General features: G+C 41.2%; 1 protein-coding gene across 8 annotated transcripts in view; it reads right to left on the minus strand.

Annotated features, from left to right (window-relative positions):
• CCNT2 (cyclin T2) overlaps positions 1-18,847 on the minus strand; it is a 44,235-nt gene continuing 25,388 nt past the window's right edge. For 5 of the 8 annotated variants that reach the window (XM_050916011.1, XM_050916010.1, XM_050916009.1 and 2 more), the window contains 4 exons: positions 11,247-11,292; positions 9,777-9,940; positions 4,598-4,668; positions 1-4,331 (listed from right to left, as the gene is read on the minus strand). In XM_050916011.1, the coding sequence (XP_050771968.1) occupies positions 2,922-4,331; positions 4,598-4,668; positions 9,777-9,940; positions 11,247-11,292 (1,691 nt within the window). In that variant the 3' untranslated portion in view covers positions 1-2,921. Of the gene's footprint in view, positions 4,332-4,597; positions 4,669-9,776; positions 9,941-11,246; positions 11,293-12,170; positions 12,325-18,847 lie in introns of those variants that run through there. The other 3 variants (XM_050916013.1, XM_050916012.1, XM_050916016.1) reach the window with 2 other exon arrangements.

Below are 18,847 nucleotides of genomic sequence, written 5' to 3' on the forward strand. Positions count from 1 at the left end.
TACATTGTCTAGAGTACTTTAATGCAGTACTTCCACCATTAGCAATGAGACTAAAGATTCAACGTACAGTAGAATCTCAATAATCCACACACTTAACATATCACAAAAATGATGAGATTTAATAGCTGAGCACTGTAGTGAGGTTTCAGAATTAAGACTTCATTTTTACAAAATACATAGTGTATTTTCTATTAAATTCACTCAAAACAGTAACAAAACTATAATCGAAGTGAACAAAGTACACTGTGGAGTATTAGCTTTTTTATTGCATTTATTCATTCACTTATGGGACCAATGCTGATCCCATAAACAGTTGGAACATGCTGCAATTCAAAGTTCAGTAATTTGCAATGGGTTTCAGTCAGTGTGAATTAGTGATATTTTGCTGTTCCCCACCCCCCATATCAACTCTAATCTCAGAGAGCAAGACTTCAGTACAGAGATTTACATATTTACACAATTGTAATGCAAACTAAAAATAATCTTATCTGTAGATATTCTTTACAAAGAAATTGAAATCACGGTTTCTCATTAACCTAGAATAGCAACCTTTTGTTAATGTAATTTCACAACCCCCTGGAATCAACGTGAACGACCTGTGTAAATCATCACCTCAGGTGAAGATCTCTGGCCGTTTTCATTTGTTTTTGACCATTGCCAGTTACCTGCCTGGCATTTCTTCTCCAAGTTATAACATTAGATGCTATATTTATAGTACAATATATTGCTGTATCCACATTGGATGCATAAGATGCATTTCATGGCACAGCTATTTAACAGGCTTACAAGCAAATATTGTGAAACTTTGTAAAGAGTATTTCAACACATTTTACTATTTTATCTTCTATCTCTGCATATTAGTTCAGGACAGTTTACATTGCTTACATTTGTCAACAATTCTTCAGTCTTAGTGCTGAGGTGGAGAGGAGAGACTATTAAAAGGGTCAGAACATATCCAACAATGCGAAACAAGTGTAATAATGCTGAAGTATATTTTCCTGAATGAAGAAAAATTCAAAGCAGTTAAGGGTAAAGTTTTGTATCCTGTATATCCATGGGCAAAGGCTAAATGTGGACCTAGATACATTCTGTTTTTCAATTTAAAATGTTTAGATGTAAAAAGTAGTGTCCATTGTTCAAATAAAACTTAGTTACAAGCTTTTGCATTACTGGAAACTGAGTATTACATAGTAATTGATATACCTGTAGTTACATAATATAGCAACTACAAACTCGTAGGTACTGAACAATTTTGTAGTTTAAAGCACTTCATTTCATAATGGAACTAAAGGGCTAAACTTCAGATTAAAATTCTGAAGTGTTTACAACCAGTTACACTGAGTACTAACTGCATGTGCAGGTGATTTAGGACAACTTCACTTGTATATTTAAAAAAAAAAATCAAAACAGTCACTAGGAACCAGCTTTTGCTACCTTATACTGAATATATGTTGAATTCATTCATAGCTTATCAATGATTTTAAGCACAACCATAAAATTAGTTAATTGTCAGCTGGTAAAACGGAACTGTAGTTTTGTCTTTCAACAAAAATGATGTATACACATTCAAGTCTCACTTCTTCTAAAAAGGCAGAAGACTGTGCAAACAGTACACAAGCTATATGACGACACTTGCAGACAAAGTGTATACTAGTGGTTTAATTGGAGAGTGATTTTTCACAGAGCTAAAAACAAAATAACCTCCAATTTTGTAACTAATCACAAGTACAATGCACAGAGAATCAGTGGTAACTATTTTATTGTTGGAATATAAAGGAAGGTTGGGATATCATAGTTTTACTCTTATTTATTGTGAAGACTGCATTCTCACCTGTAAAAGAAATATGGCATCACACACAAATACACTTTTTGGAATTCAGAACATGTCTGTTATTCTGAAATGGTAATGGAAACAGTGATCCCTGTTTACTATTAAAATAACTTATGGTATTAAAGTTTAAAAAACAACTTACTAATTTTTCACTATAAGTTTTTATGAACTTCAGTTCTTAACTCACATTAATTTATGTAATCATTAAGTAACAGCTCTGCCTATATTACTGCATCAAGCCAATAAACATTTAAATGCACTTCACATCAAGATTATGTAAACTTTATTCTTTTTTCCTTCAGAAAGCTTGGGGCGCATTTCAGCAGTCAGTCGGGTCACAGTTAGCAAACTGAGGCCCAAACTCCTTTATTGCCTCATTGGTGATGCTCTCCTGTGGATGACCATACATGGTACTAGATTACCCACTCTAGTGAAGTGCCCTTTTGAGCAGCTTCCAATAAGGCCTACCATTCAAGATAAACACGACAAAGCGTCACTTTTGTTTAGATTACTGACGGGCTCTGACACAAGATAAAATAAAGTTATGTATATTTTGTTATACTTACAAGCAGCTCCAATCCTGAGTATTTATGGTATATCTAAACATACAAAAATGTATGTACATTTTTCTCCACTTTCTTGTAAACAGTTGTCAGTATACTGTTTTTAATCCCTTTATCTTTGAAACATGCAAATCATACATACAGTATAAATACACAAGGAAAATTACACTCATTCAAAAGCTAAGCAACAAAAATGGTGGCTGCAGTATTAAAATTATAAATAATCAATGCTTGAGGAATCCTAGACACCTAAAAGCAGATGATCATTCTACTGTTCTTAGCTGCAGTTGTAGAAATACTGAGATTTTTGCACCTTCCATGCTATTACAGTATTTATAACACTATTGTATGTGGAGATAAAGACTTGTTTACTATACCTCTTCTTTTCAGAGTGAAGGATAAAGCAGCACTTACATATAATGAAACCATGGCAACAACAGCTCGTGTTGCTACTGCTAGATTAGGAAGTTTTCCATTCTAACGATTCTTAAATTAAAAAAGTAAAGAAAAGTGACCTAAACAATTGATTACATGTTCATTCCTTGGGCACTTAACAGCGAATCCAGCATGTCGAATGTATCTTTGTAGTCCATATGCTGGCTGTTTGTACTGTACTCGTGATTGGCATCAGGACCGTTCTCCACTGGCTTCTTGTCCAGTTTCACGAGGGTGCTGAGATGTCCGTAGCCCACCTGGTATGTGACAGGGGGAGGAGGGGGTAAGGGAAGGTTAAAAACAGAGTTGTGAGAGGATACATACTGCTTAACAGAGGAGGAAGAACTAGATGAACTACCTGAACTTTTGGAACTTTTGCTCAATTTGGAGTGGTGGTTGTGAGAAGCATCATTGCTGTGCAACTTCTTTCTTGAAGAGCCGGAACTAGAGGAATTACCATCACTACTCAGGCCAACAGGACTCCTCAAAACAGTTGGTGTTATTCCATCAGTGCTATGTTTACTGCCGCCACTACTACTGCCACCACTATGTGAATGCTTGTGACTGCTACTATGATGGCGATTTGAAGAATGTTCTTTGTGCTTTTCTTTATGGTCTTTACTAACATGTGGACTTGAGTGTTTGCTTTTTCCACTGCCCTCATCTGATGAACTGTGTCTTTCTGAAGAAACTTTAATTTTCATTTTCAGATCTTCTTTACTGGAACTCTTTTCTGTAGGTGGGATTGGTATTCGCAGTTTGAGTGATCCACCCTTTTCTTTTTTATCAGATACATGTTTTTCTGGTTTCTCTGCATTTGCAACAGGAATTTTCATTTTAATAGGGGAAGTAACAGAACTGCTACTGGCTGCTTGTGGTTGAATGTGCTTTTTATGTTGCTGGTCTACTTGGGTAGCTACATAATGTTCCCTTACATCCAGTTCAAGGGTTTCTAGTTTGCGTTTCTCTCTGTATTTATCCAAGGACATTTTCTGAGGAATTATAGGAGCAGCAACCTGTCCATGGTGTTTGTTTCCTGACTTGTGAGCATAGTCTTGTTTACCAGTGGAATGCTCAGTAAGTTTGTCAGATCTGTGATGTAACCCAGAATGCAATTGTACAGAAGTTCCTGGTTGGAAGTTCAGATTATACTGACTACCAGGTAACACAGTTTCCTGTTTCTGAGAATATATTTGTTCGGTCCTTGTTTGTTCTTGATGTTGAGGCCATTCCTGTGATGTCAAATTATATGAGGTACTCGGCATTCCTGTAGCTAATATTGCCAAGTTTTCAGGTGCATGACTGTGTTGAACAGACATACTCCCTGAGTTCAGAGGTACTGGTGCAGGAAAGGTTGACGTCGATGACTTTTGGAAGCTTGTGTTGGCAGATACACCGGTAACAGTATCCACCAAAATTGAATTCTGGACCAAAGATGAACCAAGAAGAGAATTCTCAGATACCTGTCCATCTCCTTTCGGTTTCTTAGCAGCCTGATTAGCCTATATGAAAAGGAAAAAGAGTAAGGACATAAACTTAGAAAGTACCTACAAATAAACAGTTACCTAAGATATCTCAAAACTGGATAAAATAAGGTGGATTTCATAGTTTCATTTTTTTTTAATTTAAGTTACCATAATAGGGAACTGCAGAGGGACATACAATTATGAACATACTGCCAGGGAAAAGTTCAGGAAGTTGACAATCTTACTTTTAGGTTTGTGGCAGTTATGTCCTATGGCAAATTACTTAGGCAACAAGTTCTTACCCTCCAATTACGAATCCTCTTCAGTCTGCTAGGCGTTTTCTCTAGTATTTGCAGAAACTCGTGTGTGAGCTCTGGGGGAAAAAACCAAAAGCCTCTTTTCACACTTGAATCAGTAACAGAATCTATGTTCTTGTCTACTCAGTCAGCTGGTACAGGCAAGCCATGGTGTACATTTACACAATCCCAGCTTGCCACACAGAAACTGGCTGTGTGGACCCTGCTACCACTGTACATCAAAATACACAACAGAACTTACCCTCTTGCATCTTTTTAGTAATAGCGCACAACCTTAAATCTTAAACCTTAAAACCTTAATTTAGTTTAAAATTTAGTTTGACGGGGCTGAGCATTTTATAAGCCAAGCAGTTTAAAATCTAAAGCTTACCCAGATCTAAACCTTATCTTAACAAGCTCGGTCAGAAAAGCTGCACCAGTGACTCATATCCCTCTTGGAGGTGTTAGCCACTGTGGAAACAGAGTAAATCATTCATTAGTGATATCCCAAGGGCTGTAACTATCCCACCTTGCAGGGTCCTAGAGTCTGGGCTCCAGTGTGAGCCGTAAGCCTACACTGTAATTAAAAAGCTCTGCAGCAGGTGTCTTAACTGCAGTGTAGACACACCCTTAGAGGCCAGGATAGAAGTAATCAATAATAGGTATGAAGGGGTGTAGTCTAGTATGTGGTGGTGGGGGGAAGTTACTTTGAGAGGCCTCCTGGGAGAGCCTCCCCTTGAACAGAGAGCCTGTGACACAGAGCAAGCACAGGAACTGCGTCACCTGCCAAGGCCAGGGGAATTTGGCAGGGAAGGAAGGAGTCCAAGGGATTTAACAAATAGAAAGTCTCCAAGTTCAAGAAAACTCACAAAATAAAGAAAAACCAATACACCTAACAAACATATCCTAAACTTAGGCAACTCTAAGCTGCCCCAAGAGTAAAAATGCAAGCAGAAAAACAGCAGAAGCCTGGCAGCTACCCACATTATCGCACTAAGTGCAACATGTAATACTACCTGCCTCATGGACAGGTAGCATACGCGTGCATGCAGTGCAAGCTACTCATGGCCCTGAGACAGAGTATGTGCACTTGAGGCTAGAATGACTGAACTGGATGAACAAAGAGATAGACAGAGCTATACAGAGGAGACTTTCAGGGACATAGTGTCCTGTCTGACAGCCCCAGTGCTGTTAAGGAGGATGAAAGTCTCAGGGCATGAGACCATCACACTAGAGCAAAAGGAAATGATCTCATAGTCGGGACCCACCTTTCAGATGATGGCATGATATCCTCTCACATTGAGGATATCCCTCCGGAGGCAGGGAACCAAGTTACTAGGAAGAGATAGGCAACAATAATGGAGGACTTGATTATTAGAAATGTAGATACTTGGGTTTGTGATGACTTGGAGAACTGCATGGTGAATTGCCTTTGGAGTGCAAAGGTAGCAGATCTCAAACATCATTCTAGATAGTCTCATAGGTAGTGCTGGGGAGGAGTCGGTGGTACATGCAAGTATCAAAATGACATAGGAAAAGGTTGGAGAGAGGCCAACCTCTCTTGGAGGCCAAGTTTGGTCAGCTAGGTAAGAGATTGAAGTCCAGAACCTCCATGGTAGCATTCACTGAAATGCTTCCAGTTCCAAGCACAGGGCAGTAAGGCAAGCAGAACTGCAAGGTGTCAGTGCATAGATGAGACAATGGTACAGGGAAGAGGGATTTACATTTATTAGGAGCTGGGGGACTTTTGGGGAAGGATTGGCCTATAAAGAAGGAATGGGCTCCACATTAACCAAAATGGAACCAGACTGGTGGAACATAAAATTGAGAAAGTTGTACTGGATTGTTTAAACTGGGGAAAACCTGATAGGAGTAGAGGATTACATGGTTCTGGTGCAGACATCCCTTAGGGGGAACTTTATCTTAGTATAGAGGATAGGAAAGAAGTTGGTAAAATACAGAAAAGATGTAGTGAGCAACAGGCAAATGTAGGCGTCCTATTTCAATATAAACACACGAAGGCAAGCAACTGAATATTGACAAAATGTGTAAGTGCTTATATACAAATGCTAGAAGTATAAATACTAAAATGGGTGAAGTACGGTGCCTGGGATTAAAGGAGGATATTGATAAAATAGGCATCACAGAAAGTTAGTGGGAAGAGAATAATCAATAGGACATGTTAATACCAGGGTATAAGATATATAGGAATAAGAGGAGGTCACGTTGCTTGCGGTCTGGCATTATATGTTACACAAATCAGAGTCAAATAAGCTAAAAATCTTGAACAAAACTGTACTACAGAATCCCTGTGGATAGAAATTGAATACACCCCCCCCACCCCCCACCCAAAAAAAAAAAAAGTAGTACAGAAGTAGAAGTACACATTTACCACCTAACCAGGATGGTAACACTGAATGTGAAATGCTAAGGGAGGTTTAGAGAGGCTACAAAATCAGAAAGCACAATAATAATGGGCGAATTCAACTATCCTTATACTGACTGGGTAAGTGTCACCTCATGGCATGATGCAGAAATAAAATTTCTAGACACCATAAATGACTGCTTCTTGGAGCAGTTAGTTCTGAAACCCACTAGGAGACAGGCAATTCTTGATTTAGTTCAAAGTGAAGGACGGGTACTGGTTCAAGAGGTAACTAGAGCTCAACCACTTGGATAATAGGGACCAAAATGTAATTAAATGCAACAGGGAGGGGAGGAGAAATACTATTACAAAGCCCACCCTAGTAAAATGTAACTTTAAAAAGGGAACTACATAAAAATGAGGATGCTCGTTAGATTGACATTAAAAGGAATCGTTACAAGGGCTAAATACCTGCAAGCAGCATAGGAACTATTTAAAAAGCACCATAATGGAAGCTCAGATTAGATGTATATACTAAATCAGGAAAGACATTAAAAAGGTCCAAAAGAATGCCACCACAGCTCAAGAGCAAAAAGACATCCTTTAAAATTTGGATGACAAGTCCTAATAAAGATAATAGGAAGGAGCACAAACTTTGGCAGGTTAAGTATAAGAAGATAGGCCTAGAAAGAATTTGAGAAGCAACTTACTAAAAATGCAAGAAATTCTTTTTAAGAACATCAGAAACAGGAAGCCTGCCAAACAGGCAAAGGGGCCACTAGACAACAAAGGTGTTAAAGGAGCACTCAAGGAAGACAAGGCCATTGCAGAAAAACGGAATAAATTCTTTGAATTGGTCTTCACTGAAAAGGATGAGGGGTGGAGGGAATACCCACACTGATGTGTCAACAGAAGAGGTTTAGAACAAATTGATAATTATACTGTAATAAAATCACGAGGACCAGATAGTATTCACTCAAGAGTTCTGAAGGAACTCACATATGAAACTGCAGAACTATTAACTGTGGTTTGTAACCTATTGCTGAAATGAGCCTTTATACCAGATGACTGGAAGATAGCGAACGTCACGCTGATTTTTAATAGGGCCCTAAAGGCGATCTTGGCAAGTACAGGCTGGTGAACCTAATTTCAGTACAAGATAAATTGGTAGAAACTACAGTAAAGAACAGAATTATCAGACACATATAAACATAATATGTTGGAGGAGTCAACATGGCTTTTGTAAAGGGAAGTCATACCCCACCAATATATTAGAATTCTTTAAGGGTATCAAGAAGCGTGTTGATAAGGGTGATCTAGTTAGTGTACTTGGATTTTCAGAAAGCCCCTGGCAAGGGGTCTCACCAAAGGCTCTTAAAGAAACTAAGCAGTCATAGAATAAGAGGGAAGATCCTCTCAGATCAGTAACTGGCTGAAAGATAGGAAATGAAGGGCAGGAATAAATGGTAAGTTTTCACACTGGAGAGAGGTAAACAGTAGGGTCCTCCAAGGATCTGCACTGGGACCTGTGTCATTTAACATATTTATCAATGAAATGGGAATGAATGATGAAGTGACAAAGTTTGCAGGTGATAATTATCTTGAATAATTTTGTAAGTCCAAAGCTGACTCCGAAGAGTAATAGCGGAATCTCACAAAACTGGTGATGAGGCAACAAAATGGTAAATGAAATTCAATGTTGATAAGTGCAAAGTAATGCATATTGGAAAAAAAAATAATCCCAACTATACATGTATACAAGACAAGACATCTCCTCTGATTAGTATATAGATTTGCAAATGCTAGACAGCATTTATTATTACTGCACTGCAATAGTGCCTAGGGATATCAATCACAGACCAGAGTCTTGTTGTGCCAGACACAAATAAAGGGATAGATTATAAACTCTTTGGGGCAGGGACTAAATCTAAACCAAGTGACGACGGATGGAAACAAGATAAGAGCAGCATAAGAGACCAGTGAGACAAAACTGGTCATCATGAACAGTAAAAACAGTAAAAAACTTTGGGAAATATCTGGACCATTTAATTTTCTGTTAGGAGAAAAAGTTTATTTTTCTTTCTGATAAAATCCATTAAATAGATATTCCATGGTACTAACATTAAGGTTCCATGGGCTATGCCAGATTCACTCCTATTGCACAAAATTGGCTTTAATATGGTTGATCCCATATCAATCTTATACTCCTAAAGAAATTATCTTTAGTGACTAATAATGTGGGTGGAAATGAAGCAAATTGCCATCTTAAGGCAGCACGATCTATGAGAACTTCAGTTTTTCAGTATGATTATTTAAAATCCCACTTCAGCAAACAATTTAAGCATGTGCTGAACTTGCAACCCACAAAAGCCTTTAAGAAGCCCCCAGCCTAATTTAGACAGCCCTGAGAGCACATTTGAGTTATGGTAGCCTCCCCAGGCTGTCCTATGAGCTGCACTATTGCATGTGAAGGCCCTGCCCCTAGCATGGTCCACATGCCAAATCTTGCGAGGAAGTCCTCAGAGGGGCCCACCTTACGGCCATCTTCCAATTCCTGTGCCACGAGAATTCTCCCACAGCTGATGTGGGGCTCACATAGTCCCTTTACTCTGCTCTGGCCCTTTTTTCTGGCTTACATGATCAGGGCAGGTGTGAGGGTCTCATCTATAAAGTCAATGTTATTTAAGCATGAGCTCAAGGGCTTCCCTTACCCATGACCTAAAGTAGTGGGGGGTGAGTTAAATGTTAGCTGAAACAATAGCAGAACTACAAGAACAAGGTCACGACATTTAAAAGAAATAAAAAGGCAATACTACTTACCATCTAGCAATTCCAGAGTAACTGAAGGATCAACATATTCCCACCAATGCTTTCCATCCGTCGATACAGGAATCTCCCAATTGGACCACTTGCATGCCAAATGAATGCACACACAGGCTATCACTGTGGGTTTGTACTGAAGACAGAAGGTAGTAAGGTGCAGGCTGTTGCAGAGAATTCAAACATGTAAAATAAAAAACCCAAACAAGTCAACCACTAAGATATAGGATAAGGTTTTATATCAAAACTGATATTAAACATTAAATCATGGAACATGCTTCTGATTAAATTCTGAAATTATTTTATAACCTTGAGAAAAGGCAGGTCATTTATCTGGTAAATTTAATTTGCTTTTAACAAGAGTGAAAATAAAAATATAGTATCCCTCAGTTCATGCTATTGACATTTTACTTAATTTTAAAGAGGGCCAAAAATTCAACATAACATGGTTGATAAAATTTCAGACACAGTGAAGTCATTAATACAGCTCATTACTGAGACTGCATATCAAACCAGTAGCTGTGGATACCCAATAGTTCCCTAGAGGTTGAGAGAATCACTTGTGTGACATGAGTAGGCACGGGTTTGGGATACAAATCTCCTCTCATTTCAATTTCCCAGCTGGTAGTAGCACAAGTATGCTGATTCAGATTCAGTGATTCTAACAGCTTTTGTAAACAAAACTCTTCCAAAGAAGAAATTATCCCATAATAAAGGGACCACCAAAAATGGTTAGGGTCCTCTCAAACAAACATTACATATACAAACTGATTTTAACAAAATCATGTACTAGAATTACATTAAATTCAAACTAATTTTACAAAGAACACATGGAAGACTTAGATCTACTCCCAAACTTCATCCTTCTGCACTAGAATAGCTGGATACATTTACTCTTCTGCATTTGGACAACCAATTTCAATTTCACACAAATACTAAGATTGTTAAAAAAGCATGTTAAAAACAAACACTGCTTCTGGAAGGACAAACATTGCTTAGACTAATTCTAGTCTACCTGGAAAGAAGATTAGATAATTTTAAGAGTTTTTAGGCTGACTGCAGTTTCATAAAATTAGGATTGGATCAATATATTTAAATTAAGAAAAAATTGCCATTAACTACAAGTGTAAACTAGAAATAGCTTTGTACTTACCAAGATGCTCGACTTTCTAGGTTAAGTTTATCTCTTTGTAATCTTTAGCTGCTATTCAGGCTACCAGTTTTAGACTTATGCACTCACAAATCGAGAAAATGTCATCAGAAAGCACCACTACACTTCTCATTGTGCATTTAACCCCTTTGTGCCACAAGGCCCTTGTACAATACACCGCACTGCAAACAGAAAGGTACCACCACTGTAGATGGCCCAGTTTTCTGTTGCAACAAGGGTAGGACACATGGAGGGGGCCCTGCAGTAAAGGAAGCTATAGTGTGCTACAACAGTGCAACAAAGAGGTTCAGGATAACAACCTGTTGGTAGCCATGAAATAGGATGTCTGTGCCAAATCCTTGCTTGCTGTAACAAAAAGAAAATTGAAGAAAAATTAGCAATCTACACTAAGCATTGGCTCCATTCCAAAATTAAAATGCTTTAACCTCAAAATGAATGATATAGAGAACACTTATAAGATACATTAAGCTGCCTTTAAAAGTAAATCTGAGGACAGGTTTACTCATCCTCACTGAGCTACACTCGGAGATGGGCAAGTCATTCAGTTCATCAACCTTCCCTACTGTACAGAGTATGTTGATCCTTCTGCCTCTTGAACTGTCTCCATCTGAGCCACAAAATGAGGGAAGTCTCCCTTTCATCTCCCTAGCCCTCCCAAATCTAAGACAGTGTGGGTGGAGGGGCGGCTCTCTTACCTTCCACCCCAATTCTAGTGCTTGCCTGCCTCCCTACGTTAGTTCTAGATGGCTCCTTCCCACAACCCTCCCCACAGCTGGGTCTCTCTCAGCAGAACAGTCGAACAGAGAGCCAGCAGCACTAAAGCTCAGGCCAGATATTAGTGCTCTTCTCCAGCTGAAAGAACACAGAGCAGCTGAGAAAAAACTCAATGACCATACACCAGTAACCCATAATTATCCTAGAAAGTCCTAGAACAGAACTAGTTTCCGAGCTAGACAGTTTAAGGGTTAAATTAGCTTGTGTGCACTTATACACCTTCTTTAAATCAAAATGTAATGCTCATAAGCATGGAACAAAACATTTGATTACATCAGAAGCTTCAACGTAGATTTAAACAAATTTATAACTCATTAAAAAAAGTCATTAAGTTCAAGTCTTCAACATCCCAAAGATTGATTACGACGTCCCTGGGGCCTAACAACCACCAAGTTTCTGGCCCTTATCTGCCAACCCCCCAAGGTCCTCACTCAAATAAGAGCACTTACTCTTAAAATGTGTAAGATGGAATGTCTGGGCACAATGAGTTTAACTGAAGATTGAATGCAGCCTTCATTGAATTTTCTTACTTTGATACTATCACTTGAAATCAGTGCTACCTGGAGAAAATGTACTGTTGGATCTTATGTCAAAGGGAGCATTGTCACAAACCTCTATTCTTTTATTTTAAGGAGTTTGTCTGAAAAAGAAAAATTGTAGCAGTAGCTTTCAAATTTAGCAATCTGGGAAGCTTTTCACATCATCATTTTATCAAAATCCAATTGAATTCTGTTTCCAATTACTGCTGATAATAAAGATACAAATGTGTAAACCAGGCTTATGCCTTTTGCTAGGGTTGAGCAACGCCATAACTCATTGTTGATGACATCAGTGAATCTGACAGAAGTGGTAAGAGAATAGGACATCTTTCGCCACATGTATTTTGCTAATCCACAATGATCGAAAATAAACTGACATTTGATGGAACTGTACTACATATTTAGCTTTTACAATCTATGGTAGTTCCGTGGCAAATGTATTTTCTCAAAATTAAAACTTCTTTGGTAGCTTTTCCCAAAAAGACACAGGAAAGCATATTCAGGGCTCTACTACAGAAAAAATGGACACTTTCATAAGGAAACATAACTGAAAACAGAAATGTTAAACAAGATTGCAGTTTGTTACAGTTTTTGTCAATGCAGAGAATAAGCCATTTTCACAGATTTCTATACAATACTGAAACTTTGTGAAGGATATTTGAGTTAAAGAAAGGAGAAATACCACAAATTCATCAATATGACTTTATATTCAAGAAAGGGTGGGCTGCCAAAAGCTACCAGTGTAACAAATATGATAGTTGTCAAATATGGAATTGTTAATTTTGTTTTACATAATTTTAAGTTGAACAACAAGAAACTAAGGAAAAAAATCACAATTTGAAAATTATACATTTCAGCCTCAATATAAGTCACATTAAAGGAATGCTTTCACTCAGAGCACTACACAGACTTCTGTAACGAAGATTTCAAATTTATTCTATTTACATACTTTTGTGTAATCAAATGAAGATTACCAAAGACCAGGATACAGGCGTTTTAGCTCAACACACCAAAGCCACAACAGGGAAAGACTGTTCAAGGTATTCATCTGAACTTTTTAAACTTTAACGCAGCTTAGTGACATCTTACTAAAGCAAAGAACCCTAGTTAAAGACTTTTACTCCACCATTAACTAACCCTTTAAAGCTGATCAGGGATTATTTGAGAAATGTGCCAAAGAAGTAGAAGGCGTGTCAAGGCAATGACCTTGTGTAAGGTATAAAAGAGACAGAAAATCGAGAGATCGTGATAGTTTACTACTCATCTATTTGATTGCAGATAAATATGACTTCCAGAATGTGTTTCCTATCATTCTTTATCACTCAGAGGCAGAGCTGTCTAATGTAATTCTTCGTTGCACAACTGACCATGAAAGACTGGCTTGGATACTTGACATAAGTAACCAAACCCTTAAGGCAGGACCTGGTACAATTAATCTACCTTCCAAGAGTCCAGGGTCCTCCATAAACCCCTGGCATGATTAGATTACTGAATCAATTGTTAATGGGCACAGGAACCCTGCCTACCTGATATGGTTCCCAATGTTCAGTCTATGAGCCTTCTCCTGAAGACATGGTCAATTGAAGGTGCAGTGCTTCTGGGGAGATCTTATAAGTATTTAATTATATTCTCAGCCTGCTTGTTAGTAGGACTCAGACATTTAGGGAACTTATGGCCCTAGAGAGAGCACAACCTCCTGGGACAATCAGGGTATAAGAGCTACCTAGACTCACTGCAAGAAGAATTACTTGGTGAGTAGAAGCTGGGTAGGGAAGCTCTCCTGGTATCCCAAGGGGAGGAAGATACCCAAGCAATCCCTGGAAAGAGATGGACCCAGATGGGCGAGTCTGCACTTAAGAATGAAGAGCTAATAGAATCCTCTGGTCAAAGGGAAAAGATCAAACAGACCCAGGAAGCAGACTGTGTTGATGAACACCTGATACGTAGGGGGAAAGACTGGAAGAAGCCCAGGTACAAGGGTTAAGGTTTGTGAATAGAATCATAGAATATCAGGGTTGGAAGGGACCTCAGGAGGTCATCTAGCTCAACCCTCTGCTCAAAGCAGGACCAATCCCCAAATGGTCCCCTCAAGGATTGAACTCACAGCCCTGGGTTTAGCAAGCCAATGTTCAATCCACTGAGAATAGTCTTGTCTGATTGCCAAAGACTATTAGACCTTCGAAAGAGGACTGTAGAAACCTGAGGTAAAGGTTCAGAATGGGAGTGTTTCCTCTACTAGTGACAGGATATAACTTACTTAAGATCTTCCTACCTCACGTAACATCAGCTGAATTGTCTTGGTCATGACATCCTGTGGAAAAGATATATATTTGGATCTGCCTCCTCTTCTACAGGATCACTTTCTCTGTCAGATTCAGCCACAGTAGAGCAGATTATACTGGTGGTTTGGAAGGCTTACAGACGGACTGTGCAGTTTTCACATTAGTAGAGTAAGGACAATGGCTCTCCCAAGATACCTACCAATGAAGGTAAAACAGCTGCAGGTCTCCCACAAGGCAGCAAGGTTAAACCAAAATCCCTGGTTCCCAATGTTCATTTTCAGGAGAATCTTATGTCCCAGTGTAGATACAGAGTTAACTGGTGAGGGGCTTCTGCTCAGGGGCATCAAGAAAGGTCCCTGAGATGGGGACGAGTGCACCAATTCCTGCCCCTTCAAGTTAATCAGAACTAAGCTCTGAACACCAGATTGGATTGACACCAAGAACTGAAGGGTCGAGGTGGTAATCTCAGCAATAGGAAAGAGGAATATTTTCTCACCTCTGATCTCTCAGCTAGCACAGGAGCCAATAACTTAATTTTTGCCACTACAAACATGAATTTCCCTTTCAACACCAGAGTCTCCTTGGAATGGGAACTTCTTACTGCCAGATCATTACAGATACACTGTCTCCAGACTCCATAGGTAATTGTGGTCCTGTCTCCTCTTTCTTGTCAGTCTCTTAACACTGATGAAGAATGATCTGGATCAGTCTGATGTCCCCCATCTTCCACCTACCAGAATGTCCATACCTTCTCAGCCTCAAACTTAGACATTCTAAGGTTGGATCTTTAAACTCTTTAAATCTGTGAATCTTTGAAGTCAGAAGGCACCATTAGATCATCTTACCTGGGCTTCTGCATATTAAAATTTCACCCATTTACCCCTGTACTGAGCCCAATCACTTGCTGTTTGGCTAAAGTATACATTTCAGAAAGGTATCCACTCTTGATCTGAAGACTTCAAGAGATGGTAAATCCACCACTTCCCTTGGCAATTTGTTCCAGTGGTTAATCACCTTCACGATTAAAACTGAGTGCCTAATTCTACTTTTAATTTGTTTGGCTTCAGCTTCTAGCCACTGGTTGTTCTTATGCCTTTCTCTACTAGATTAAAAACCTCTTTAGTGTTTGGGTATTTTCTCCCCAAAGAAGGAAGCTCAGGGCCTCCATTAGCATGGATAAGATTTGAAACTCCATTCTTGAATGGGAAGCTTGTAAACATAAGGCAGATGTGGCAGAGAATTGGCAAAGTCCCCTTCACCCAAGCATCTAGGAAAACGAGTCTGAGATAGGAAATTTGTTGTTACAAGACAGGCATTTCTTAAACCATGTTTGTCCCCCCTGAATCTGCCATCTTTAGTGAGGCATGTTACTAGAAATTAAGTTTTAGGCAAAACAAGTTTTTCTTTGAGTGCTCGTTCATGTCAATTCCAATCAGGTGTGTGCGTGCACGGGCACGTGCACGATGGCCAGAAGATTTTCCCTTAGCAGCATCCATTGAGTTGGCCTGGGCGCCCCCTGGAGTCGTGCCCTCATGGCACCTAATATATAGCCCTGCCTATCTGGCATTCCTTCAGTTCCTTCCTACTGCCAGGGACAGTGGCTGGAACTTCCCTTGGCTATTGCTCACCAAATTTCTTCAAGTTTCTGTGTATATAGTTAGTTGTTAGTAGTACTCCAGTTAAAAGTTTAGTGTAGTATAGTAGTTGGGGTCCATCCCGCCCCCCACTGCATGGCTTGCGTCAAGCACATGCCTAAGAGTGATCCGCACTCGTTGTGTCTTAGGTGTCTGGGGGAGACTCATCAGAAAGATTGTTGAAAGATCTGTTGCACGTTCCGCCTGAGCACACAAAGAGCAGGAACAGTGGCTGAAGGTGATCTTCCTGGAGGCAGCCTTGTGTCTCAATTCCAACCCGGGCTCGAGAGATCCAATCCCTACAGCGGAGCGCCTCGGCACCGAGGGAGGACTCCTCCAGGAATGCTTGGCACCACCATGGCTCCTCATGGGGGCCATCTGATAGTAGGCACCGCTCCCATTCTCCAGTGCCTCAAAAGAAGAAAAAGCCGGACAAGCGTTCTCCTCCGGCTAAGCCTCAAGAAGTGCGACCCCAGGTGGGCCACTCCTCGCTGTCTCCTTCTGGGGCAATGTTGACTCCCGTCCAGGTGAGGCAGTTGAGTCCGGCTCCACCTCCATCTCCAGCGTCTACACAGCAGCTTCAGCTTCCATCCACAACAGGAGCGTACCAGGCCGCCAGAGATCTCCTCCACCTGACGACACCATTCTTGCCTGCCAGGGAGGATCCCTCAGCACAGACGAAGCCCCGTACTCCAGTGCATTCTAAGGGAAAGCCTGCTATGATGTCAACCCTTCGCCTTGTCCACTGGCACCTACATGCTCCGACAGAGAGCATTCTCGCTCCCTGAGCTCTCGATGTTCGAGGCGCCGAGGATCGGCTCCTCTGTGGTCTTCAGTGTCTGAGACCTTGGAGTCAAAGCCTGACCCCTATCACTGAAGCAGGAGCAGAAGCCATAGAGCAAGGTCAGGCAGAGACAGAAGGGAGCATCAGGCGTGGCCTCTGCAGTGGCAGAACCTGCCTCAGTGGCCCTTCTGGACTCCCTGGGCTTATCACCAGGGCCTGGGAGGAACCCAGGGCCCACACTCAGTGATGTCTGCAGTCGCCTTCACTACTTTTGTGCAGCCTTCTGCTGTGCATATGCACCCAACACCTATGGTCCTGACACCTTTCCCTCCGGCACTGTTGTCAACTCCGACTTCGATACTGGCCTTGGCGATGGTGACATACCTGTCCCTCGGACCCCAGCGGCTCCTCTAAGCGTGCCGATGCAGCTCCCTACTGTGAGACTGATTCTGATGCTGGCTTCCATGCCTACGGCCCCGGCATCAGCACCACCTCCTCCAACGCTGCCCTGGGAGTCACGTGACCTGTCCCGGGCAGACAGCAGGGAGCTTCCACCACTGGCATATGCTTCCTCCTCCTCCTCCTCCTCGCGGGACGAAGCGTTGGCAGGGACGTCCATAACTCCTGCGTTAGAGGACAACAGAGTTCTACAGCAGCTGCTCCGCAGGGCTGCCCAAGGTTTGGGCATCAAGGCCGAGGAGGTGGTTGTCAGGGTCTTCACGGGTAGTGTTACTCCTCATGAAGATGGTGGTGGACACCACCAAGACTTAATGGCAGATGCCAGCATCCTCACTACCCATTGCCAAACGCAATGAGCACTGGTATTTCATCCCCTCCAGAGACTTTGAGCATCTCTACTTCCACCTGCCTCTGGACTCACTGGTCATTGATGAGGCTAATCAGTAAGAGAGACAAGGTTTCCAAGGTCCGTCCCCAAAGAATAGGGATCCTAAATGCCTGGACCTTATGGGCAGAAAAAAAAAAAAAAAAATCTACTCCAATGGTGGTTTACAACTCTGTATTGCTAACCAGTGGGCCATTGTGAGCAGGTACTCTTATAACACCTGTGCTTCCATGGCTAAGTTCACGGAGCTCATCCCTTCGGACTCTCGGTCAGACTTCACCACCTTGGTGGAAGAAGGGAAATTAGTCTCTCATGCTTCACTGCAGGCAGCCTTAGATGCTGCCAAAAGAGCCATGGCGACAGGGTTGGCTATGCGGGGGGCCTGGTTGCAAGTCTCAGGTTTACCCTATGAAGTCCAACAAACAATTCAGGACCTTCTGTTTGAGGGTGAGACACTGTTTTCAGAGAAGACGGACAAATGGCTCCACAGCCTAAAAGATTCCCAAGCCAACCTCAGATCCTTGGGCTTGCATATCCCTGCCACCCAGTGGACACACTTCCGCCCACAACCTCTTCAAAAGGTTCCAGCAGCAGAACCACCAGGACAATTCTAGGAAGAGGAACTGGAGCAGTAGAAGGCAACATCCCTCCGTTAATCAAGGCCAGCCCAAACCACCCTCTGGCCCTAAACCGGCCTTTTGAAGGTGCAGTCGAGGATGGTGCACCAAACCAGAGACTGGATTCACCTGGCCTCACCTTTTCCTCCCGACTATTCCCTTTTTACCATGCATGGTCCCATACAACTTCGGACCACTGGGTGCTTTGCACAGTAGAGAGGGATACGCCATCCAATTCTGTGTCCTCTCGCCCTTCCACCCCTCTTCCCCGTCCCTCTTCAGGGACCCTTCTCATGAACAACTCCACATTCAGGAGGAGGTTCCACTGAAACACAAGGGTGAGGGTTTCTATTCCCGCTATTCCCCAAAGGTTTGTGGTCAATGGCTCCCATTACCAATGTACTGTCCTCCATTTCGGCTTGTCAG

This window comes from Gopherus flavomarginatus, chromosome 10, assembly GCF_025201925.1.
Source record: "Gopherus flavomarginatus isolate rGopFla2 chromosome 10, rGopFla2.mat.asm, whole genome shotgun sequence".
Taxonomy (NCBI): Eukaryota; Metazoa; Chordata; order Testudines; family Testudinidae; genus Gopherus; species Gopherus flavomarginatus.